Source organism: Mustela nivalis (genome assembly GCF_964662115.1).
Source record: "Mustela nivalis genome assembly, chromosome: 1".
In the NCBI taxonomy this organism is placed as follows: Eukaryota; Metazoa; Chordata; class Mammalia; order Carnivora; family Mustelidae; genus Mustela; species Mustela nivalis.
Genome location: NC_139020.1, coordinates 160553583 through 160579621, shown reverse-complemented (window position 1 = coordinate 160579621; position 26039 = coordinate 160553583). Strand labels below are relative to the sequence as shown.

General features: G+C 55.6%; 1 protein-coding gene across 9 annotated transcripts in view; it reads left to right on the top strand.

The window, feature by feature from the left end:
- Nucleotides 1-26039, top strand: part of IQSEC1 (IQ motif and Sec7 domain ArfGEF 1) — a 371613-nt gene that overhangs the window by 209337 nt on the left and 136237 nt on the right. For 5 of the 9 annotated variants that reach the window (XM_082747295.1, XM_082747294.1, XM_082747274.1 and 2 more), the window contains one exon: nucleotides 17775-17819. The exons of 3 other annotated variants lie outside the window; for them this stretch is intronic. In XM_082747295.1, the coding sequence (XP_082603421.1) occupies nucleotides 17775-17819 (45 nt within the window). Of the gene's footprint in view, nucleotides 1-17774; nucleotides 17820-22965; nucleotides 23058-26039 lie in introns of those variants that run through there. One more of the 9 variants, XM_082747289.1, reaches the window with a different exon arrangement.

The window sequence follows — 26039 nt, the reverse complement described above, 5'->3', positions numbered from 1 at the left end:
TAATTGCTCTGTAAATCTTTGATGATTTACAGCGGGCATGCAGGATAAAAGGGAGGAAAGGGCACTCTGGTACACAAATGTTAGGCCACGGTTACAGTTATCGCTGGCATCAGCTCATTTGACCTTCACGGTAACCCTGGGAGGTGGGGCTGTTATCCCCTGTATACTGGCAATGCCACTGAGTCCCCAAATAATGCCCCAGGCGACACCCCATCAGGGGGTAGAGTGGGTCTTGAAGCTGGTCCCCCAAGCCAGCTCTAGTGCCTGTTACGCTGAAGGTTTTTACTGGAAGTAGTTATGTCTGGCTTGAGCCCCAAGTGTGAGGGAGAAGATGGTGGCAGATGACACTGACGATGTAGGTAGGACCGAGGGCAGGAGGCATCTGGAGTGCCCGGAGGGGGCTCACTCTGCAGGCAGTGGGCCATGGGGAGCCATGGAGGGTTCCGGCCAGGGGTGGGGACCATGTTTACATCACCAGACTGTGGGGGAAGTTGAGGGGAGGCTGAACAGGGCTCTCAACTGTCCTTATCCATAGCAGGCACACATGTCCCCAGAGAACAGTGGCATCCCCTGGGATGTCAGGTCCCCTCAAAAGTCCACTCCCCATTTGGACAGTCAGGAAGGAGTACTGTGGGAGAGGTAAGGAGTGTGGTTTGCGCCCTGCAGCCCTGCTGAAGGGGGGGACTGCGGAGCCAGGGTGCTCCTGAGAATGCTCCTGGTTCACTGTCAGACCGGTTTGGTTGTAGCCAACAGGGGCCACATTGTTGCTGGATGCTGACTGGGCACCCACCAGGCCCATTTGAGGCCCACATTCCCTTGCATGCCTCGCCCCACCGACTTGCTGGCACCTGCTGTCTGTCTGCCCCTCACACTCACCCCTGCCCCTGCATTTCTGAGGCCCTGGCCCTCCCAGGGTCTCACAGAGCAAGAGATGGACATTCCCCTGCACCTCCGTCCCTGCCTTGCTTTGTGATCCTGGGGAGCAGGCCTCTTGCCATCTTGGGCCAGCGTGTCATCGGGAACAAGAGAGGCAGAGTCCCCTCTTGCCAGTTGTCAGTTAGACAGGCCCACTCAGAAGGGTGGGAGGAGAGAGGCCGGCAGCTGCGAGAAGCAGGACCTGCATTTCAGACATGCCGACTCTTTCACACACATGCAGCTCTGTCTGTCCCACATGCTGGGGACATGGACGTGGCATCATCGTCCACGGACGGATCCATTCACCCCACCCAGTCTGCGTACCAGGCCTGGTGGGCCGCTTACTATAAGCAGCAGTAGCCCAGAGCAGCGATAACCAAAGCCACAGAGGCCCGAGCCATGGAGAGGTGGAGGGAAGAAAAGAGGGGGCCCCGAGGAACAGTGGGGTGGTCCCGCTCGCACACTCCCCTTCTCTGGCTCTGTGGCTGCCTGGCACTTCCCGCTTCTCCAGTCCTGCCTTCCCTCACTGCACACCCCAGTGCTCTCAGGAGCTCCCGCCCCAGCTGCTTCCTCCATCAGGAATGCCCTTTCTCCCCCTCACTCCAGACCCCAAGGTCCAGCTCATGGCTCTTTCTTGACCTCCCCAAGCAAACTGGCCCCCACGCTGGGCCCCTGCCTGCCTGGTGCTCCCCTTTGCCAAGTCCCCTTTGTGCAAGTCCCCTCCATTGTTGCCAACTGCCCACTTCCCATTTCCCCCATCAGACTGGGAGCTTCCAGGCAGGGCCTCGCCTCTGTTTCTCAGCACCCCTGCAGGCCCTGGCCTGGCAGAGCACCAGTAACCTTAAAAGGGGCAGTAAAGGGATGCCTGGGTGGCTTAGTTAAGGGACTGACTGCCTTCACTCGGATCATGGTCCTGAGGTCCTGGAATCGAGTCCCGAGTGGGGCTCCTTGCTCAGCAGGGAGCTTGCTTCTTCCCCTGGCTCTGCCTACCACTCCCTCTGCTTGTGCCCTCTCTGACAACTAAGTAAAATCTTAAAAAAAGTGATAAAATACGCATAACATAAAATTTGCCATTTTAACCATTTTTAAGTATGCCCTTCAGGGACATTAAATATGTCCACATTGCTGTTGAACTTTTCCATCTTCCCAAACTAAAACTCTGCCCCCATGAAACACACACTCCCCAATCCCCCACCCCCCGCTCCCAGTCCCTGGCAGCCACTGTCCTACTTTCTGTCACCAGGACTGTGACTGCTCCAGGGACCTCATGTAAGTGGGCTCGTACGGTGCTTGTCCTTTTCTGACTGTTCATGCTGTAGCCTGCATCAGAACCTCCTCCCTTTTTAGGAGCAAATAGTACTCCATTGTGCCCGTTATGTGGGTAGCCCACATCTTTATTAATTCCCCCGTCAGTGGACTCGAGTTACCGTGAATAACACTGCTCTGAACATGTGTGTGCTCATATCTCTTCAAGACCCTGCTTTTAATTCTTTTGGATATATACCACGAAGTGGAAATGTTGGCTCAAATGGTAATTCTATTTTTATTTTTTTTTTATTTTATTTTTTTTTAAAGATTTTATTTATTTATTTATTTGACAGAGAGAGAACACAAGTAGGCAGAGAGGCAGGCAGAGAGAGGAGGAAACAGGCTCCCTGCTGAGCAGAGAGCCCGTTGCGGGACTCGATCCCAGGACCCTGAGATCATGACCTGAGCCGAAAGCAGCGGCTTAACCCACTGAGCCACCCAGGCACCCGGTAATTCTATTTTTAATTTTTTGAGGAACCATGATATTGTTTTCCATGGTGGCTGCCCCATTTTACATTTCCGCCAGCAGTGGGGGACGGTTCCGGGTTCTCTACTTCCTCACCAGTATTTGCTGTTCGGTGTTTGGGAATTTTTTATAATAGCCATCCTCCCGGTGCAACGTGGTCCATCGCTGTGGTTTTGACTGACCCTTTCTTTGATAAAGGCAGAGTGAGGCAACCTCCCCACCTCCCGATGGACCGCCTGGCCCCAGGGACCCCTGGCATTGACTCAGGAGGGCTGGGTCGGGCTGGGCACCCAATGGGACCTCCACTGACTTCACTGGGGCATCTGTCCCAGTGTAGGTCTGTCTGCTCTGGGCCCACCACCCAGAACCTAATCCTCCAGGGGGCCTGGCCCCTTTGGCTGTGATGGGCACACAGTGGGTCCTCAAAATTTTTAATCACAAAAGCAATACCTGCTTCAGTCTATTTTTTGGTGATTATTTAGTCATATAACTGAGAGAGAATTCTTCCACGTGGTTTAAAAAATGTCTGTATGCAGTGCAAAATCACACCCCTCCCTCCTTGTCCTTCTACCCTGAGGCCACCACTGTGTCCACTTTCTTCAGGTCCTTCAGAGAAGTTCTTTTTTTTTTTTTTTTAAGATTTTATTTATTTATTTGACAGAGAGAAATCACAAGTAGATGGAGAGGCAGGCAGAGAGAGAGAGAGAGAGGGAAGCAGGCTCCCTGCTAAGCAGAGAGCCTGACGCGGGACTCGATCCCAGGGCCCTGAGATCATGACCTGAGCCAAAGGCAGCGGCTTAACCCACTGAGCCACCCAGGCGCCCAAGAAGTTCTGCATATGTACCTACGTGCTTTCAGCTGTCAAGCTGGCAGTTCTGGATTTGAGCCAATTAAAAGCTCAGTTTGGTGGTCAGGAGGCTCCGGGTGGCTCAGGGAGTTAGGTGTCCGACTCTTGGTTTCAGCTCAGATCATGATCTTGGTGTTGTCAGGTTGAGCACTGTGTCAGTCTCTACGCTCAGTACAGAGTCTGCTTGGGATTCTCCCTCTCCCTCTCCCCCTCCCCCAGCTGGTGCTCTAAGTAAGTAAATAAATAAATAAAATCTAAGGGGGAAGAAAAACGCTCAGTTTGGGGGGACATGTGACCAACTAGGCCTTAAAGGAGGCAGCCATCTCCTTCTGGTGGGACACCCTGACCAGCTAGTTCCACGTAGCTTGACCATTGTCACCTTGGCTGGCAGTCCAGATCCATCCTGTTGAGCACAGGTATTAGCGCCTGTCCAGCACCTGGCTTGGGCTGGAGCCTGGGGAACAGTAGCCCCTTGCCCTTGGGGAGACAGATGCTGGTGGAGTGGCCAGTTTGGGGACAGAGAGTGAGTGCGGGGGGGCTTTCAGCAGGGACGCCCTGCATCCTTGGGGCCCCTGGAGATGTGGGCAGGCATTCTAGGGGGCTCGAGGGGAGGGGTCTGGTCAGCAGGGGCCACAGGGGCTAGTATCCTACAGTGTGGACAGCAGGCCTGCACAGCAAAGAATCTGTGAATGTCTAACCGCATAATCATGGGAGTGAAAATCCATGCATACATAGATAACCAAGCCCGGGACCTCACTCCATTCGGCATCCAAACCACAAAACGCGTTTCATATGGTTTTAATATACACTGCGTTTTCCAGGAACGCGACTGCTCTTCTCACAGTCGAGGGAAGATCAGACTTTGATAGGCTCAGAGCTCTGCCAAGAGCTGTCACCGAGGGCAGCTTCCCCCCCAGCCCCCCACCCCGGGGCAGTGACTTGTCAGCAATCTCCTGTACCCTGCCTGGACTGGAGCCACCGCCACCTAGAGAGGCAGGCGACTGACATCCTCCTGATGCCCTGAGGGACAGCCAGACCCACCGCATCACGCCTGGTGCCCTGTCTCTTCCTTATGGTTACTTTCCTTCTTTGCTCTCTGGATTGTTACAGTGAGGGCATTCTGTTGACTTTTTTTTGTGTCGATAGCCGTTACATATGAACTTGATGTCATAACAGAAGGCGGCAGCACAAGGTTAGGGTTCTAAAGGACGAGGGATCCTTGTAACAGAACTGTGGTGTGGCTGATCTGTGAGGGTGCGTGTATGAACCCACACACGTGATAGAAGCCCATGGAACTGAACACACACCTGCACACGTGTGCGTGCTCACACACGGACACAAGTAGGAGTAAAACGGGAGGTCTAACATGGCGGACCACACCTCGTCAGTATCAGCAGTGGTATTGTCCTACGCTTTGTATAGTAAGACGTCACCATGGAGAAAGATGGGGTAAAATATAAACAGGACTTCTCTGTATTATTTTCAACAACTACAGGTGAATCTATAATAAAAAGGTTAATTTTTTTTAAAAGGCTAACAGGTGTTGGATCTAATGGGCTGGAGTCCTGGTGACCATGAGACAGGAAGATGGGCTACCCCCAGGCTCAGTCCTTCCACAAGAAGCCTGTGTGGTCACCAACCTCCCTGAGAGAGGACACCCCTTGACCCCTTCTCCCCAAAGGCAGCACCCAACCAGGGGCCCTGGGGCCAGCTTCCTCCCCTTCCAGAAAGACAATGTAAGCCCATTTTACTGCCAGCTGGGGCCTAATCAGCCCTGGCAATAAGTATAAGGGTCGAGAACTCTCTCTGCAGACACCCTCACTCTCCCGGAAGCCCCCCTCCTGAAGCCTAGGCTCAACCCCACCTAGAGGCTCCCTCGGGTGGGCCTGCCTGCTCCCTCCTGCTCAGCCTCTGCCCAGTGCCACCTCCATGAGTGACAACACAGCCACCTCCTTCTTCCCTGCCCCTGTGTCTGCTCCCTGCCTCCCACCCAGCCACAGGGAGCTGGGACAGACACAAATCGAACATTGCTTCCGATGCCATTCAAAGACAAAAATGCAACCCAGCCAACTAAAACTAAAAGGTTAAGGGAAGCAAGTGTTTTTGATGAGTCTGTCGTCCTGCAAATTGACTTTTCAGTGAATGGGCTTTTGGCAAATTGACTCGTCACGGGCTGAGGGAGACTGGGACGAGGCCAGTGAGGCTGGCGGAGGCGGGTTCAAAACCAGACAGAGTGCAGTGTTGGCTCAGGCCCCCACCCACCTGGGATCTTGGGGGCCAGGCCCCCTGGACAGACTCCCTCCCCAGCAGACCGATTCTGGCCTCCCCTCTTCGGTTTACCGATTCTCTGAGGTTGAGCCAGGAACACAAGGCCTGGGCTGGAGATGCCCCATGTCTACCCCTGCCTCCAGGCACACCTGACCTTGCCAGACACTGGTGCCCTGGCCTGTCCTCAGAGGGACGAATCGCCCAATGGTGACAGGCTCCCACCGGAGCGGCCTCAGAGCTCTGCAGGCGGCCAATCTCAGCGTGGTTAATTGCAAGATGTTTTATTGGCTCCGGCGGTTTCCTTCCTCGTCAAGACGGTCCCGGCATCTGTTTGGAATGGTTAATAAGGGAAGTGATGCATTTTTAATCACTGCAGCCTTCTCTGCAATTCACAGCCTGTCTCTCGCAGCGCTTGCTGGGTGCTGAGATAACACAGAGAGCCAGCCTTCCTCACATTCGCTCTCATTATCCAACCAGAGAGAAATGCCCGCCTGCGCCCAGTTGTCCCCCAGAGGCCTGCAGGCACCTCCCAGGTCCCTCAGTCCCCCATCCTGGGCCAAATCCAGGCGCTGACCATCCCCAGGGCTGCTGGGTGATCAGGCTGCCCTGACGGAGCTCCCTGAGACTGGGCAGGCCCTACAGACTGGAGGGGCCCACCAGTGGGGTTCTCGAAGCCTTTTCTGATACCTCCTCCTGTCACAGGGCCCAGTCACCCTCTGAGGAGCTGCTTGGATGGAACCCCTTACCTGCAAGTGGGGCAGTGTGACTTGGGGCAAATGACTTAAACTGTCTGAACCTCAGTTTCTTTTCGGTAAAAATGGGACCAATAATTCCAGCTTGGCAGGGTAGCCCTCAGGATTCAGTGAGGTAATAAAGCACGTGGTGCTTCTGTTGCCTAAAATATCATTCTCATCTCCTTCCTTCCCTGGATTCTCACTGCACAGGGATAGGCTCTGGGACACGCTGAGACTTAAGAAACATGGATATCTGGGAAGGGGAAGGAAGCCAGGCTGGGGTTGGGAAATGTGTTAATCCAGGAGCCTTTGGGCTCCAAAGGACAGAAACTCCAATCATAAGAGACGTGAGTGGTTACAATCAGGGCACAGCCCAGGGGCCTGCTTCAGTGTGGCTGAATCCGGGGGCTCCTCTACTCTGGCTACCATCTCCTGCTGCCCTCCCCCAGGTCCTGTTCCCATGTGGGGGCTTTGGGGTCACGGCCATTCCTGACACCCTCTCCATGACCCAGGGGAGGCCATGTGCCAACAGGCCAGCCATTGTCACTTGGCTCCCATGGAGCTGGGCTGACAGGGTCACCCCCACCTGGCCCACGGCCCTGGGAGTGTAGAGGCAGATTCGCATGTGCGTGTTTGTGGGCAAGAGGCCGTAAACTGAGGCTACAGGCAGCCCACTGAGTACGTTTGGAGCCAGAAGGCGACATGGGCCAAGCTGGCGACCTCAGCTCGGGCGTGGGCAAAGGCTCAGGGCTACCAAACCGCAGATAGGCATCAGGGAGGCTGGCCTTCACCCAGGCAGCTGAGCCTGAGCGCCAGGGGCTGTGCGGATGGGAGGACAGGGTCTGCAGCCAGGTGGGCTGCACAAGTCTCCAGGACTCCCCAGTGCTCAGGACCAGCCGACCTGCCACCACAGGCTGCCATACCTCCCACTTTCTTAGCCAACCGTGGCTTATAAACAAGAGCCTTTTTCTTAGCATTTCATCTTTTCTCTTTTCCCCAGTAGCATATATTAAACAACAGCAAGATTTTTTTTCTAAAGCTGCCTAGAGCATGGTGTGTTTCCCCCAAAATCCTGTTTCAGATGGCCCTCGCCTCCTTTTCACCAGCCCCTCAGGCAAGGAAATCCTGTCTGTGCTTTGCCTCCCAGGGGAGGAGCAGTATAGGGAAGAGGCCAAGTGAGGGCCACAGAGGCAGGCATGCCCCACTTCTGTAAAACGGGCCATTCCTGGGCCCCCCCACCAAGGCCAGGGTGAGGACTCATGGGGGTGACTGCAGACGGCACGCAGAGGTTGTCAGGTTCTTGAGAAAAATCATTTAGCAAGGGCGAGGGCCTCGGATGGCCTGGGCTGCTGCCGTGGGCATGAACACCCTACCTTTGTCCACAGCACTTCCCAGTGTATGGAGCAGTCAGTGAGAGGTACGTGTGCGGCTCAGAACCACCCCAGAGACAGAGCACAGCTGGAGGCCCTTTCATAGAGGAGAAGCTTGAGGCCCTGGGAGGCATGCAGTTCATCTCAGGGTCCCTGTGGGCTAAAGGGGTGGTCCAGGCATGGGTCCTGGGCTCAGCTCATGTGTTCCCTGGATCAAGTCTGGGTTCTCCAGGTACCCTCCCTCCTGTTCTCCGGGCTGCTGCTTCCTCCTGGAGGCTAGGGCTGAGGGTCTGCCAACCCCAGAGCCCCCCGAGCAGTGTGAGGCACCTCTCCTGGACACACAGGGCACCTTCCCCTCCAGCAGGCTTCCCAGACTAGGCTGTGCGTGTGGCTTTGTCTCCGTCCAGTGCTTCTTCCTCAGACACGCGCTGAGCCTGTCATCAGGCTTCAGACAGAGGTCCCTGCCACACACCCCCAAGTCCAGAGAAGGACATGAGTCCAGAGAGGGCAGGGCTCTCCCGAGGGTCACCCAGCCCATCAGTGGAAAGCCAGGGTGTGGACTCCAGCTTGGGGACGGCAGTGCTGCTCACCCCCTCTCCTAGGGCCACGTCTGGCTCCCTGATATTGAATATCCCGGCTGGGCCCTCAGGAGCCTTCCTGCCTACCCAGGCCTTGCTCCCTGGCCCCAGCCACGACCCCTCCATTTTGGGCCCTGCAACTATCTCTATACTGACTGAGGGAACAGAGACCTTGGGGTGCTGTGCCATGGAGATGACACTGAGGCAGGCCTTAGAGACAGGTCAGAGCCCGGCGCAGAGCAGCCCTCAGTGTTTGCCAGGTAAGAGAGGGACAGCCTGTCTCCTTCAGCCTGAAGTTTGTTTTCTGTTTCTCTCTCTTTCATCTAGAAAACACTGTCCAGGGGGCGCCCCCCTGCCAGGCCTGGGCTGGGTGGGGCAGGCATGATGGAAAAAGCCGAGGTGGTCCAGTGGGGAGGCCAAGGGCTTAACAGAGCAGAGTGCCCACTGAGGGTCGGCCTAAGGCTGGGTGACAGGAAGGGAGGGGAAGACATCAAAGGAGTCACAGGCTACACGATCCAGGATCTGGCTTGGGGTCTGGGTGGGTGGCAGTGCTGTCACCAAGATGGGCCCCCCTGTGGGGCAGCCAGGGAGGAGCTGGGGGAGCACCTAGCTGAGTGTTGTATAGGTTGGAGTTGGGGAAAGTCAGAGGCTGGGACAGACCACCAGTGGGACGCTGTCTCTCCGTCTACCCCTCAGCTCCCCACCCCAGGGGTCTGCCCTGCCCAGCCAGCCAAGGACAAAGTCGGCCTGCTACTACTACCGCCACCAGCCTGCCCCGCAGGCCAAGGATGCCCAAGGCCTGCCTGGGCTATAGCCACCTGCCTAGAGAATGCTCTGTGTCCTGAGCAGAGACCAGACTGTGGGGAGTAGAGCATGCTGGGAGGGCGTCTTGCCGCCCCTGAAATAGCAGCCCCCACACTGTGGCCTTCACCTTGAACTTCTTTACTCTCCAGCTCCTCCCTCTTTGAACGGAGTGTGTAGGTCGGAGCTCCCCTTTTATCCAGAGACCACCACACCCCTGGATCCAAGGCCTGGGAGTGCCCAAGAGCTCTGCCAGCCAACACTCCCACCCCTGAAGGCTTCAGGGTCTTCTGCCCTTAAGCTATCCCCCATACGGAGCTGGGATCTGCCTCCTGCTGCTGCCGGCTGGGGTCCCTTGTCAGTTGTGCAGATCTGACCCTTTCTCTCCTGCCCCACCCCCTCTCCAGTCTAGTCTGCCCTGAAGTCAAGAACAGCACTGCAGTGCCCTATCTTCCTGTGTAACTGGGGCCAAGCCCCTTCCCCTCTCTGCACCCAGCTGGCTGTTCTGCAAGGTGGGGGTGATCATAGAACCTGCTCCCAGGCTGGTCGGAAGGGCAGAAGCCACATGCCCAGTGCTCAGCACACAACAGGCCCTCAGCATGTAGTGGCTTCATGGTTACTGGCTCCTCTGAGCCTCGGTTTCTCGAGGTTTACAATAAAGCACCTAGCCCAGGGCCTGGCCTGCAGTGGGTTCTGCAAATGTTCTTTGTTGTTTTTAGCTTTCATTTAACTGAACTGAATCAACACATCCAGTCTGCAGGGGCAAATCTCCATGAAAAGAGCTTGCAAGGGGAACCTGAGTGATTCATCCCTCCCGGGTCCTGGTTCCCCGCTTTCAGTTGAAGGGAGTCTGGTGGCAGAGTGGCCTTTAATGTGGTTGTGGAGTGTGGCCACAAGGGTGGAAGGAGCAGGGTCACCCGCCCCCCCGTGACTTGCTCACCATGTGACCCTATGCTTGGTGGCCTGAGCCCCGCCCCACCCCCCACGGTACTCCCAGCTTTGTGCTTCAGGCTCGTACGTATGCAATCGCGTGTGTGTGCACACTGTTTTGTGCGTGCCTGTGTGCGTGTGCGCATGTTCACGTGATAGTCAAGGTGTGGGTCTGAGAGCACATCCGTGAGTCGAGGTGCTGTTAGTGGGCCCCACGTAGGATGTGGAAGGGGACACAGTGCCCACTGAGGTCCATGGCCTCCAGGAGGAGTGCCCCGTGCCCACCGCACTGATCCAGGGCCAGGGGCTTGGGTTAGGGAGGGCCCCCCAGCGTTCCCCAACCACAGAAGAGAGATGCCCTTCACCACTACACCTAGACATATGTCTCCTTCACCCGGCTTAGTCTTCAATTTGACGGGGCTCAGGGGGTATATCGTTCGGGGAAAAGCAAGGGCAGTGTGTCCAGGAGAGGACCTCTCTGTGAGGAGTAAGTACATAAGTAATATATATAGCTATGCATGTATGCATCTGGGTGTATTCATATACAGTCATTCTAGAAGAATACCCAAGAAACTGCTGTCCGGGACTCCCTGGGAGTGTGGGGGGGGGTGGCCTTGGTGGGCGCAGGGCAGTGGGGAGGCACACTTTAAACTCTATCTTTTTTATTTATGTTTGAACCATGAGAATGTGTTCACTATTTAAAAGTTAAATTTTTTTAATGTGCAAGTTGCTGAGTTTGGGGTGAATCCGCTTGTTTTCTGGCTATCCAAAGCCACCCCTGCCCCGGTCCCCGCCTATCCCCAGCCCTACAAGTGAAAGATAACCTCCGGGAACACGTGGCTCAGCAAATCTTCCACTTTAAGGTTGTGCGGGGTCAGAAAGTTCTCCCAGTTGGGGGTCAGCTGTCTGGAATGACTGCATGATGGGGACCATGGAGAACAGGGTGGGGAACAGAGCCCTGATGACCCAGGTCAGGGTCTGGGGTGGGGGGTTGCTTACCAGCCAAGAGGCCTCAAGACTTGGGCAGGTGTGAGCCCCTCTGAGCCTCAGTTTCCTCATCTATAAGATGGGGATAAGAAACTCCAGCCGCCCACAGGCTTGAGGATTAAATGAGACCCTGTCAGCACCTATCTGAAGAGCCTGGCACCAGACAGGGGTGAGGCTGAAAACCCAGGAAGGACCCTCCAGAAAGGCCAAGGGGACCCAGTGGGTTTGCTGGAAGCTGCGTCTCTCCTGGAGATGGGCAGGGCAAGGAGTCCCAGTTGGGAGGGACTGCAACACACTGTCCCCTTCTCCCAGCCTCTATTGGACTAAAACTTCCTGAGCTCCCTGCCCATCAGCAAATTGGGCCTAGGATTGACAGGACGTGGCAGTCCCAGATGCAGTGCCAAAGGCCCTGGGGCACAGGCATGGCCAGGTTCTGAGCCACATGTGGAGGCCTCAGTCCACTCCCCCAGCCAGGAAAGACTCTGAACGTGCCCTCTCCTGCTGCCCTGTCCTGTAGACACCTTCTGCTGGTGTCTCTGCCTTAAAAAGAGAATACCTGGTGGGATATTTTGGGTGGCATCTTTTCAGCCGAGATGCTGGAGTGGTGGGGTTGAGGGTCTCAGTGGGCCTCCCTCTCCAAACCAAGATTTATTCCTGCAGCAGATGCCTGGCCTGTCCCCACAAAAAAGAGGACCCTTGCCTTGAACATGCTCCCCTGGTTCCCATTTCAGGCCTTCCCCTTGCTTATTCCTTACACAGAGCCCCACCCTTCTAAGCCAGTGTTCAGTCGTCACTCAGACCTAGGCTCAGCGGTCAGTTCTTCCCAAGGGCTTTTCTTGGCTAGTGTCTCATACACCTGCTTCTACTTTCTGTCCTGGTCCAAGTGACCTTGTTGGTGTACACACTTACCTACTTCTCTTGTCTGTCCCCTTCCTCTACTCAGACAGTGATATGTCTGTCTTGCTCACTCTGTATCACCCTATACTCTGAAGAATGCCTCTGATGACGTCTGGAAGCCTCTGTTTTCTCATCTGTGAAGTGGGGATATGAACATCTCGAGTTGCAGGCTGGTTATGGGGTGATAGGAGTCAGTACAAAGCTCTTAGAGTGCCTGGCCCAAAGTGGGGGCTGTGTAGTTAGTAGGTGGGATGCATGAATCACTGTCCCAGAGTGGCCTGAGACGCACCCCCCTGCAAAGTTAAGAACCACGTCTTTAGACAAACCCTCTTATGGTGCAGCTGGGGAAACTGAGGCTTAGAGAGACTAGGTGCACTCCTGGTTTCACCCAGGGCCCCTGCGTGGTCGCCCTGATCTCTCTCTCCACACCTCTGTCCAAGGAGGGGGTGGTTGCACAGAGACAATTTCCCGCCCACCCACTCCCCCCTCCCACCCGCCAGCAGAGAGTTTTCCAGACCCAGGCTGAGTTTCTGGGCAGAGCTGCCTGGCAGGATAGAGGGGCATGGAGGCCAATCTGGGGACAATCGTCTCACTGTGCCGCTGGGTGGTGGGGCCTCAGGCTGCTGGGCAGGGCCGTCTGGGGCCCAGAGCCAGGACAGGAAGGCCGAGGCTGGGTGGGCAGGAGCCCTCTGTGGCTTTTCCAGGGGCAGGTCCCAGGAGGGGTGTAGGGGACTGGGCAGGACCACCAGGGCATGGCCAGCATGGCAACACCTCATATCTGTCTGGTTTACAAAGCGCCTCCTGTCTGTCCACTCCTGGAGCCTCACTCTGGTCTCTGAGGCAGGCAGATCATAGATGAGGAAGCAGAGGCTGAGGCAGCATCCCTTAACTCATGAGACCAGAACTGGGAGCCCCAGCAGGTCTGTGAGCACCACTGTGTGACTTTGGGCAAAAAGCCTCACCCTTCAGGGATAAGGGGATGAGACAACAGGGCAGCCTGGCCCAGGGGAGAGGCCTCCTGGGTTCAAGTCCCAGGACCACTGCATACCTTCTCTGTGTCTCTGCCTCCGCAGCCCCAGAGGGGAAGGATGACAGCACCCTGGCCCTGGTCCTGAGGGGCTTTCTCCCTGGCCACCAGCAGAGCTGTCAGGAGCCCAGACCCGGCCTGCCATTGCTCACGCAGTGCCCGTGGCGTGTGTCACAACAGATTCATGTAGACAGGGCACGGGGTAGGCGTGGAGCAGAATGGCGCCCAGTACGTCCTCCCTCAACCTTGTCTCTGCCCCAGACAGAAACACTTTGGAGGTCCTGAGAATGGCCAAGCACTCGTCATCCCCAATGCTGTAGGAGAGTGCTGGTCCAGCCTCTTGGGTCAGCATCCGCGTGTACCCAGAGACACAAAAACATTCCCACCCCGTGACCCAGAAATTCCAGGCATGGGTCCTAGAGGAACATCCCAGCCCATGCACAGAGGCAGTATTGATGGGATGGTCCCTCAGCCTTGTTTACCAGGAGAGGAGAGAGGAGCCCAAGCCCAGCACCCACCTGGGGAGGCGGGGAACCCACAAGGGTTCCAGGCAGCTTTCCAAGGGGTGACGTGCAGGAATATTTGAGACCTAAAAACACATCCGAGAGAAGTGTGGAGCGAGGGGGTAGGGTGGGAGTATTTTATAGAACAGACTGTTTTTTGTGTAGCCAAAATATATATATATGCCTAGTCACGGGGACGCACTTAGAGAAGGGCGCCGCCGGAAAATATTCTGAAATAGTTACACTGGTCAGTCTCTTGGAGAGCTGGGATGGTAGATGATTTTAGTTCTTTGTGCTCTGCTGTTATTCTTACCGTCGATGCAGTGACGCTGTATTGCTTATTTAATGACAGGGAGCGAGGGACAGTATAACCGGGAAGGGTAAGGTCTCCCCTGTCCCTTTGTAGACGGACGTAAATTCCACAAATATGTCCCTTCTGGGGCCTGTGACAGTCCGAGCTGCCTGGCCTCAAGTTCCCTCCTGGGTCATGCCCTCACCCCACACATGGACCTGGCTACCCACTGCTTTCTACAGACACGTCCACTCATAGAAGCGCCTGTGGCGTTTGCACCGACTCCCCAGAGTTCGGGGGTCCCAGGAGGGGTCCCTTCCCATGTCCTTTGTCTCTGCTGTTTGTGTTCACCCCATTCCTTCCCCATTCTCCCCAGGAGCAGACAGGGTTCCCCTTGGGCCTGAGACACAGGAGCTCAGAGCCACCCGTGGCAGCCCGGACCCCACCAGAGAGCCCTCCAAGTATCCCTTCCAGAAAGTCCAGGCTGCAGAATTCTTACAGCAGAGACCAGGTTCTTTTTAAACTTGCCAAGTTCAGATGGTGCTAGGGGATTAGCTCATTGCCTATTAAACTCACCTGGGGAGCTTTTGATAAGGAAGGTGCACGTGAACAGAGGTTTCACAGAAGATACAGAGAAACTGGGGAAACAGTGGTTGAATGAAGTCAGTGAAATGCAAATTCAGACCACAGGGAGATCGCACTTCATAGCTCTGGGAGTGGCTAAGATCAAAAAAACCGTGGCAGCACACTGCTGGCCAGGATATGGGGCAACTAGATCATGCCTAAGTCACTGCAGGGGACATTAAAACAGTCTGGCCACTCTGGAAGACAGTTTGGCAGTTTCCCATTCAAAGCAAATGTATGCTCACCATACGACCCGCTGTTGCACTCTTGGCCATTTCTTCCAGAAAAATGAAGACTCATGTTCACAAAGAATCCGTATCAGAATGTTCGTAGTGGTTCTACTCATAAGGGCCCCCAAACCGGACACGACCCAGATGTCTGTTGGTGGGACAGCTGGGGTGCGTCCATGCCATGGGGTACGCATTAGGTCCACAGCCACCCAAAGGAGGTAATGAGTTACTCAGCAACTCAGATGAACCCCCAGGGAGGAATTACATGGAGTGAAAAAAAAGCCCGTCTTAAAGAGTTACACGTTGTATGATTCCATTCATAGAGCATTCTTGATAAGACACATTTGCCAAGACGGTGAATGGATGGGTGGTTGTCAGCAGGGAGGGACTGGGGAGGAGAGGGTAGCCCAGAGCCTGGTGGGGGGACCCTTGTAGCTTTGATCACGGTGGAAGTTACACCAAGCTACATGTGTGTTAAAATTACACGGAGACACACATGCGTGCATATGTACACACACACACGTGCTTCTCTCACTGGCAAAGTCAGAATAACCATGGCGGATGGTACCTATGTCAGCCTCGATGGCGCCCTGTAGTTGTGCAAGATGTTATCACTGGTGGAGGCTGGGGAAGGGGTGCCTGGGACTTCCCAGTACACTGCATTTTACTACTTCCTGTGAATCTATGTTTATTTCCAAGCAAAGAATTTTTAAAAACAAAACAAAACACCCACCATGCAGGAACACACCCCCAGAGGTTATATGACTTAATTGGCCTGGCATAGAGCCCAGGCATCAGTACCTCAGAATTCTTAAAAACGCCCTTCCCACTGTACAGCCTGGAATAGAAACACTGACCACTTCCTCATTCAGCAGAGGGAAACTGAGGCCAGAGAGGGGAAGGGGTTTTCCTGAGGCCACACAGCTGCTGTAGGGTGCCTGAAGGGACCTTCAGCTACAAAAGGCCCAAGCTCTGAGTTATTTCCTGCTGCTCCAGGCTACGGCTGAGCCACGCAGGGTTTTTCACATAAATTTTTATTGAAATACAATATACAGTTGAATTGTCACAGACAGCACACTCATGTGATCAGCACCAAGGCCCCCAAACCCCGGATGTTCCAGCTCACCCCCCAAGAGCCCCCTCCTGGCCCTGCCAGCCATGGCCTGTCCCCCACAGTTGCCCTCTCCTGTTTTGTTCCAACACAGAGCAGTTTTTCCCATTCCTAAACTTGGTATGAGGTCTGGGTACTGTTTAGGAGCTGTCCTAGAGAGGACTGGAGCAGCTGGTTTATTCGGAAGGAAAAGAAAGTGGCCTCCCCCAGGAACCCACTACAGTAAGGCTGGGGGCGGGGGTTCTGAGAAAGGACTGTCCCAGGGCAGTCACCTTGTCCAGGCTGGCCAGAAGGGGCTGTTCTCTCCCCCGCACCCAAACTGGAGACACGAGTCAGAGCTGGAGGTCTGCCTGGCTAATTGAGAGTCCTGTGTCCGAGCTTGGTCCAGGGTCCTCTGGGCAGGGAGAGGTAAAGCAGCTCAGTCCTCCAGTAAGACTAGAGGCATTGAAGAAATTTCCCCCCGCATATAAAATGAGAGTTTTGTATATGTGAATAAAACAAATGTCTATTAATATAGGATCAGTGCTAATGTAACATGTTGTTATTTTGCTGACTTACTATTGGTATTAAGCATTAATATAGTCTATTTTAATGTATGTTACATAATGTATGTATATTACATACATATATGAATGTTACATAATATAAGGCATATTGAGTAATGTCCAAATGTTTCGAATCCTATCTATACTAGTGATAGCTGGCATTTATGGAATGCTAAGTACCTTAAATGTCTAAGCCAGCTGACTTCCCAAAACACTACAGTTGAGGATACCAAATGGAAGCACAGAGAGGTTTGTTGACTTGCCCTGGGTCACACAGCTAGTTTGTGACAAAGGTAGGATTTGAACCCTGGCCCTCTTGGCTCTAGAACCCATGTTGGAACGTAGAAGGCCTAACATCTCAATATGCACTATGACATGCATGATAATAGCTGTGTCAGTATCTCATAGGCATGCACTGGCACTTTCTGGTTTACAAAGTGCTTTTGCTTTTTCATCTCTCCCCTCGTCCATGTGAGGTGGCACTGGGTGGAGTGGAACAAGGTGCCATGCCTTGTTTCAGAGGAGGGGGCCGAGTCTCAGCGTTTCTGTCACTACCAACCAAGGTTGGAACTGTGGTGTGAGCTCGGGTGGTTGGAAGTGCAGTTATACTCAGTCTCACTGTACCACCCTCACGGGCTCCCACAAGGACTGAAAGAGTTGATATCTGGAGAGGGTTAACAGCAGTGCCTCCTAGCACAGAAGAGCTGCTCCAAATAGACTCGCTGTTGTGAATGAAGGGGGAGAGGGGAAAGGAGGAAGGAAGGAAGCAAGCTGGAAAATGAGTGTCAAATGTGGCATGGAGGCTGAGCCTCCTAGGTAAAGGGAACACGTGCAAAGGTCCTGGGGCAGGAATGAGATTGGCATGTTATAGGAACAGTGAGGTAGCAGGATGGTCAGAAGTGGGGATAGGGTGAGAGGAGGGTGAGGAGGCAGGGGTCAGCTCATTCATGGGCAGGAGTACCCCATGTGGCAGGCCCAGGTCCCTGTCAGGTCTCTGACCCTTATGAGCCTCAGACTGGGAGACTCCCTGTGGGATCTTGGGCCTTGGTTTCCCCGGTTAACAGGGAGCACCTGGACTCGATGTTGCCCAGGGTCCTTTGTAACTGAGCTCTCTGAACTGGCATGTGGGATAAAAACATGGCAACCTGTCACCGACCCGTCAGAGAGGAAAGAAAGCACATGGTTTCTTGCATGTGGAGGCCAAACACGTTTCCCAGGGCTACTCACCTATCCCCAGGACTTGTCCTGGGACCACCCAGTGCAGCCTCAGCTTGCATGGCCCCCAGGAGCATTGGTCCTGTGGGTATCGTGGGTAACACTGTCTCACTTTTACCGCCTCAGGAGCTCCCTGGAGACCGGAAGCAGCCTGTCCACTGACCGCTACAGGTACTGTCGCTCCCTCCCCTCTGGGCCCGCTCTTCCCATCAGCTCCAAGGGTGGGCCCAAGAGGCATCACGGGAAATTGGCCTCCCTGTTGAGCCTGAAACCTCCCCCGGGTACCGGAGGTACTGCTGTCATATTCTCTGAGATCCAGTCCAGCAAGGAATGGTCTCCTGAAGACTAGGGCTCAGCTAATGGTTCCTCTGAGATTCAAGGCTGCGGGGGAGTCCCCTCTGAGGGCCAGGCTGCGGCACCTATTCCCATGGCAACGGGGCAACAGCCCAAGGGGGAAGCTGATGCTTTCTTTTTTTTTTTTTTTTTTAAGATTTTATTTTTTTATTTGACAGAGAGAGATCACAAGTAGGCAGAGAGGCAGGCAGAGAGAGAGGAGGAAGCAGGCTCCCTGTGGAGCAGAGAGCCTGATGCGGGACTCGATCCCAGGACCCTGAGATCATGACCTGAGCCGAAGGCAGTGGCTTAACCCACTGAGCCACCCAGGCGCCCCCGAAGCTGATGCTTTCTATTGGCATTCAGATGATAGTTGGTGGGACTGGGGGCGTTTGAGGTTTTTGTGTCTTGACATTTCCATAAGATGCCTTTAGAAAAAGACATTCTTTGACTTTACGTGGAAGCGTTGGAGACCGAGGTACAGGGCAGGGTCCCATGGATCGGAAGTCAGCCAATCTCTGCTCACAGGCGAGGGGCACAAAAGACAAGTCACAGGCTGGTGTCCTGGAGTGGTGTTGGCGTGGGGAGCCATGTCTGGTGTAGCCGTGTGAGTCAGGCAGATGGGGCCTGGGCCTTGTCGACAAGAAATAGGCTGGTCTTTGTGGAGGGCGGGAGAGGAACCGTGGCCAGGAAGGGGGATACTTGGTGACGACCCACAAGTTTGGATGTGGCCCAACATGCAGAGTTGGCAGAGGTGAAGCAGAGGATCGGGCTGAGCTGAGTCCCACTGGGGAGATTGAAAGGGGGCCTATAAGATTGGGAGCCCCAGCACTGGAGACACGGCCGGCCCTGGGCCCCCAGTGCTGAGGACAAGAGCCATGGGTGCTCCGCTGGGATGGGCTGGTCCCAGCCTCAGGCTCCCCGAGGCTGTGAGAAGGGCAGAGGCGTGACCCTGTGGGTGCTGCTTCCTCCAGCTATTGTGGTGCTAGCAGCTCCCCACCCACCCACGAGGGTAGAGAGCCACCTACACATTCAGGTCATCCCCATGGCCACAGCTGCGTGTGATGCTGACGAGTGTGCACGTGTGACAAAACCCCACGGTACCCCCACGTGTTCACCACCGCACAGAGCTAATACCAACCCATTTTACAGGAGTGACTTGAGGATTCTCAGCCAGGGAGCAGAGCCCGAGTGTGACCCCAGATCCTACTGTGAACACCACCCGAGGCCACAGTATACGCTCCTTGCCCGCTTGGGCGTTCCTCCTCATGCCCACAGCCCCCGGGACAGCGCCGGCACCGTCACACACGCGGCATCCGGAACATTTGCACACTCGTTCCTCACGTGCTTGCTCCATCCCTCCTGCGCACGGGCTCACACCCCCGCCACAGCCACGCTCTGTTTTCACGTGCTCACAGCCGGACGCTGGCCCCGGGGGCAGAGGCTCACGAAACTCCTACAAAGCAGCTGAGCCACTGGTTTATCTGAAAGCCACCCCCGTTTCAGACAGCAGTGTGCCTCACCCTGCTTTACCCGCTCCACCAGCCCCGTCAGCACTCTGCTCAGGGCCAGGCAGGGAAGGCTCTAGAATGAAAGGAGGGCTAACAGGGCTTCTGTCCCAGAGCATCTGGGGGTTGGGGAAGGGCAGTCACATGTCTCCTGCTCCCCTCAGGTTTGACACAGACCTGGCTCTCACCATACCAGTCAGGAGTTCATGGTCAGGGAATGGCCACAATAACCTCCACCCCTTGAGGCTGGTCACGTTTGACCTTGAAGCCAATGACCCGGTGCCTTCACAGTCCCAGAGGAACAAGCTAGGGACCCCTAGCAGACAGCAGGACCCCTCAGCTCTGCCCTTTCCCCCTCCTCCACCCAGCTCTTGTTTCCTGAGTACCTATGGGTGTCCAGTGCTTGCGATACTGTGGTGAGCAGTGTGGCTGCCTTCGCTGAGTTACTGTGTCAGGGGACAGGTGTCAAACAAAGGAATCTGGTTTTAAAATGTTGTGTTAGGTGGTGGTAAGTGCTGTGAAGAAAAATAAATCAGGGCAAAGGAGATAGAGAGTGATAGGAGGGTGGTCAGGAAAGGGCCATCTAACCAGAGACCAGAAGGGGAAGAGCATGCAGGAGGTGGGGATGGCCAGTGCAAAGGTCCTGAGGTAGAACATGCTTGATCTATTTGAGGAACAGAAAAGAGACAGATGCTAATTGGGATCTGGCCCACCCCTTTATCTCACAGTCCCAATGCATCCTGACTGCTGACCCCCACGGCAGCCTTGGGACACAGGCCGAGCCAGGATCAATGTTCTCATTTCACAGATGAGGAAAACTGAGACGCAGAGACCAGAAGAATATTGGTGCCAGACCCAGGCCTCAGAGCCCCCACTACCAGCACCTGGCCTGGCCTCCATGCCCTTTCTGTGCGGCAGCATTGCAGGAGCCTCAGGGAAACCTGGCCCTTGGGCCCCAGTGGAGGAGGTGCCATTCTGCCCACCCATCCCATGGAGGTTCTGGAGGCCTCATTCACAGCTTGGGAATTCAGAAACAAAGGTCCCAGCCAGCAATTGCCTTCTTTCAAAGGCATAGCCGGCTTCCTCTGCCACATGCGTGAGAGGGAAGCTGATGTCCTGGTCGGGGGAGAGGGGAGGGGCGGGGCGGCACTTCATGAGGCCTGTGCTACCTCCGCAAACAGGCAGACAGGCTCCTCATCCTTGGCACATGGCCACCGTCACCCTCCTTCCCCATCGGCCCACCTCTCCCCAGCCCCCCAGAAAGTATGGGGCTTTCTGGATCCAGCTTGGGCCCAGACTAATGATGCTGGGTGTACCCTTGCCCCTGGCTGGGCCTCACACTCCCTGTCTTTTCAAGAGGAGCCTTGGACTGAACCATCTCGAATGCCCTTCCAGTTCTAACTGTCCATGATGAGGTATTTCCGGGCGAGTTACTCTCCAGGGTGGGATTTCTCGGCTCCACCACTATTAACAGTTGGAGAGGGATCGTTCTTAATCGCAGGGTCCATTCTGTGCATCAGAGGACTTTGAGCACCATCTACGCACCACTCAATGCCAGTAGCACACCCCTCCCCAGTTGTGGCAACCCCAGATTTCTCCAGACATTGCCACGTGGCCTCTGGCTGGGAGGCAGGTGAGGCAAAAGCCCCACCGCCCCAGAAGTGCTGTGTGTCCCAGTGCTTGCGAATGCCCTCCAGGCGAAGGTGACTCTGCTCTTTGGCTTTGTCAGAGCACAGGGCTGGGGATTGGGCTCCTGGTTCCACACCTGGCCCCCGGAACCTGGCAGCCTAGCTCAGCACCAGCTCCCCTCTGAGGTTGCCATCTTCTGGAGGTCACCCCTCATGCATGGTCCAGAGTCTTTCCTGAGCCTCAGTTCCCTTATCCCGCAGCAGGGGAGGGCCACAGGACCATTGCCGTGTAAACAATGTTGAGCAAATCAGGGACCTGGAGTAGCAGAGGAGGGAGCGTGCTGTGTGTAGGGGGGCATGTCAGGTGCTAAGACCCATTCTGCGACCCAAGATCCGCCGATTCTTCCACAGATGAGGACGGAGTGCCCATGGTGGGCCCAGCGTGGGGCTGAGCTGGGAGATGGGTGGGAAAAGAGAGGTAGGGACCCTGCCTGGGAGATGCCCGGGAGATGTTCCCGCTGCAGCCGGCACAGGGCGGCAATTAACAAGGAAACAGTTTGGATCACATCTGATGATGGCCCATCCAGGAGAGCAGATCACACAGGGCGCAGGTGAAGGAGGCTCCGAGATGGAGATGATGGTTGATGGCTGATGAGCAACTTCCCCAGAGGAGGGGTTCCTTTGGGAAGGGCCCTGCATGGGAAGACCCGAAGGCTGTCATGGATTAGGAGATGTGAAGGGGAGGCTCAGAGAGCTCAGCGGGACCCAGTCTATGGGTCAGAAGTTTGGCCTTCATTCTGAGAGCGGCCTGGGGCCACATGAGGGTGTGGAGCAGAAGAATGACATGTTCAGGTCCCTGTGGCTGGTGTGCTGGGAATGACCCCTAGAGCGGTCAGAGCAGAAGCAGGACCACTGGCAGGGGTGGGGAGAGAGGCCAGGCCCTGTGGTTCTGCTCCTGTCCCCTGTGACTGCCCGGTTCTGGGGCCAGAGAGCCACCCACTCTGCCTGTGACCCCCCTGTTCCTGCCCAACAGCCCCGGGCTGGCCCTGGCCCCTGAGCCCCCCTGCCCTTCTCGCTCCCGCCCTCCCTCGCTAGCGACAGGAGTCCCCTCCTGGCAGCCAATGAGCAGCTGTCATCGAGGTTCCATTTTAGATTTTATCAATGTGCCCCGTTGCCCAGGCAACGGCTCGCCGGCCCTGTCAGTCTTTCTCTGCCTGCCTTTCAGAGGAAAGCTGCTCCCACCCACACCATGTGGCTAAGTGGTGAGTTCTCGCTCACACTGGCCGGACCGGGATTCCACCAAACGTAATTGATCTGGGTCTCAAGGTTGGCATTGGTCCGTCATTTTGCCCCTTCCTCGCCTCACGCCCGGGTCTTTAGGGCCAGAGCCACTCTGGGCCAGACAGGCCAGGGTGGGCGACTGCCTGGCCAGGTGCGGGTGAGGCCACCGAGTGTCCAGGGTCTGGTTGGAAGAAGGGGCTTGGAGCCGCCATCAGAGCCCCAGCATCTAGGCCCCCCAGGATGACGAGCCGGGGGCCCCTGCTACCGGGCACGGCCAGGGCTGCCTCGGTTTGCCCCTGGGACCCCCAGGGAAACCCCAAGAAGAACCAGCCGCCAGAGACAGCAGCAGTCTGAGACTGCCCCGGGTGAGCAGCGCCAACGAGTTGCTGGGCTTTGTGCGCGCTGCTCTTTGTATTGGAGGCGTGCGCTCTAGGAGCCGGCTGGGCAGGGCTGGGCCATGTGAGCGGGGACTGCAGCGGGACCAGGGTGTGCCAGAGTGGCCAGGCCCCCAGCTCCCCCCAACCGCTCTCCGAGTCTCGGTGGAGGAGTTACCGTGGTCCGGCTGGAGACTGGAAGGTGAAAATGCTCAAGTTCAAGGCCTTTTGCCTGGATTACTGGCAGTTCCTGTGTCTGCAGCCGCTGCACGGAGTCTATAAGAGGTACGTGGACCCTCCGGGGAGGACCTCTGCCACTAGGCAGCGGGCTGTGAGGTGAGGGCCCCCCCACGCCCCAGGCTGCCGATTGCAGGGCCTCTTCAGGTCAGCCCAGGGTCGCCGCCACTGGCCACGAACAGTGGGGGCATTTGCCATGGGTCATTTTGCAACTTAGCTTAATTATACTCTCCTCTCCCGTAGCCCTGAAACTTGTAGGCTTTCTGCAGGGAAGTGCTCACCCCCAAAGCGTTCGACAGTTCAACGCTGGGTTTCATTGTTTCTTGCTGCCGGGATCGGTCCTGGAGTGGACTGGATCCTGGGCAGGTGTGACCCCGAAGGAGGGCAGTTGGCTCTCCCACGGTTCGTTTTCCTCCGCCTAATGGGTGCCTCGTGTGATACACAGGTGTGACTGCCTGCCTCCGAAGAAGAAATTTGATACCTGTTTGGGAAAGCTGGATGAGGGATCCCTGGTGTGGAGGTCAGGAGACCAGAGTTCAAGTCCCTTCCCTTGCTGTGGGACTCTGGACGGGTTGCCTACCCTCTCTGAGCCCCAGTTTCCCCATCTTTCGGTGTTTGGAACTGACACTAGTGGTATTTGGGGACTGCTCCCTGAAATGATCCAGGCCGCAGACACCGCGAGCCTGAATGTTAACAAACCTGACACGTGTGTTGTGTTGGCACGCACACCTTGGCCAAGAAACGCTGGGGCCTAGGCCGGGGCAGGAAGGGCACTGTGGGCCATCCCCGTGGTCGTCTTCAAACGGAGGCATGGGATGAAAGGCCTGGGGCGAGGGAACCCGAATACCAGCTATTCTGAGGGAATTAGTTTTTCCTGATTTCACACTCTGTGAAGTCTACAGCTATTAGCATGCGAGCAGCCCTGGGAAAGCGTGGGAGCTTTTCTTTTCTCTTCCAGGGGCTTTCTCCGAATGGGGCGGGCCCCGAGGGTCTCACGGCAGCCTCAGAAAGGAAGTCCCTGCTCTTGGGTGGGTGCCAGGGAAAGAGGCCTGTGCTGCATCTAATTAGCACCGCAGCCTCTGAGCGGAAGGCCCCACCAGGTGGGCTCTCCACCCTGTGCACGGGGCTGAGCCTCCGCCCGCCCCCTGGGGAGTTTGTTGTAACGCCTGGGGCACCTGGCCAGTTCTGGCTGTTAGTTATCAAGGGACGGTTGGAGGGTGGAGCCCTAGACAGGATCATCCATCCTCAGCCCTACTGCTAAGAGGCACCAAGCCCCCCACTCTGAGCAGGTGAGCTGAGTGAAACTGCAGGGCCATCAGCCAAGTAAGTGGGGCTACAGGGTCTGAATCTAGGTTCCTCTTGTTCCAAGATAGTCTCTCTTGAGTGCTCCTCAGCTTGAGGCCATGCACGCACACCAGGGCCTTGGAGCAGGAGGGAGGACTGAGAGGCACAGTCCTACCCCACAGGGACTCTGGTGGAAAAGGTAGGGGTCATGGTCAGAGCATTGACAGAGGAGTAGGGTGTGAAGGCTTCATGGAGGAGGTGACAGGTGAGCGGGCAATGAAGCATGAGAAGTTGGCAGGGCTGAGAAGGAGGTGGGTGTTTCAGGCAAAGGGGAAAAGCATGTGGGCAAAAAACCCAGGAGCTTTCAAAGGGCAGATGTCTTCAGGTGGTAGCAAAAGACCATGGAGCTAGGAGGTGGGTGCCAGGGACTCTTGTCCAGAACCCAGGGCTGGGCTTTGTGCTGCACACAGTGAGGACCCCAGGAGAAATAGAGAGAGGGAAGGACACGCTGAGTGTCGTCTCTGGGAGTCCCATGGCCTTTGTGAGCAGCCTGGCTCAGCCTCCAGGGGGAGCTGGTGACAGTCCCCTTGGCCTCTGGGCCACCCTGGGAAGTTCATATTCAGAGTTGGGGCTCTTTTCCCAAGCCCCTACTGCAGCCCAGAATCAAATGCGACATAGTCCTCAAGGAGCTCCCAGCCTCCAAGGGGAATAGACTCACTAACAAGCCATGAAAATTAAAGATGGGAGATAGAGGTGGCACAAAGCTACCAGTAGCAAGAGGGAGGGTGTCTGGGAGAAATCAAGGAAGTCTTGCTGCAGGAGGTGGCATCTGAGCTGCTTGTAGGAGTGGGATTTTTCCAGACAGGGAAGGGCAGAGAGCACAGCTTAAACAAACATAAGAAAATAGGATGTAGCCTGGCATGGTTCAGAAATGGCCAAAAGTGAGGCTGACACGTAGGGTACCTGTAGGGAGATGAGTCTAGAAAGGAAGGCAGTGTAGGTGACGATAATGCTGAGGTTCACTACATGTCAGGTCCCCCAAGCCCCAACTCCGCAGCAACCCCAACAAGTGGGGGATATGATTATCCCATTTCCTGCTGGGGGAAACTGAGGTACAGGAAGGAGTAGTTTGCGCAGAGTCCCATGGCCTGTCGGTGGGACCATCAGGATCTTACCAGGCAGTCTGGCTGCAGAGGCCCCTTGCTGCTGGAGGAGTCTAATGGGGCTTCTCAAAACAAATGAGATGCTCAGGCCTCTCTCCATGCCCAGGGAGTGACCATAAATAATGGTGACACACCAGTCAGGGAAACAAGAACTTGGCTTTATGGTCACACCTCATCCCGGCAGAATGCTTGGAAACTCACTTTCCCTCCAAGCCCGCCCCTATACAATGTGGGAGGGGTGCTAGCCCACCCCTCAGGGCTCGGGGGCTCCCGTGGGGATTGACCAAGGACAACTCCAGGAAAGCACTTGGTAGGGGCATAGAACATGTGGCTGTCCTGGCCCACACAGACCCTCCCCCCCAGGAAGGCTTTGCAAACAGAACCTCTTGGCTTTTTTCCTGATGCCATATTCCGTTGTTTAAAACAGCGGTCCCAAACTTAAGAGTATGAAAAGGATGTTTTGCAGACAATGCATAATTAACCACTTCTAAACACAGGGTGTGCCGGGCTCCCTTGAAGCTGTTAATTATTCTTCATTAGGGATCTTAAATTAATGTAAAATAATCCTGGAGCTCTGTCAAAG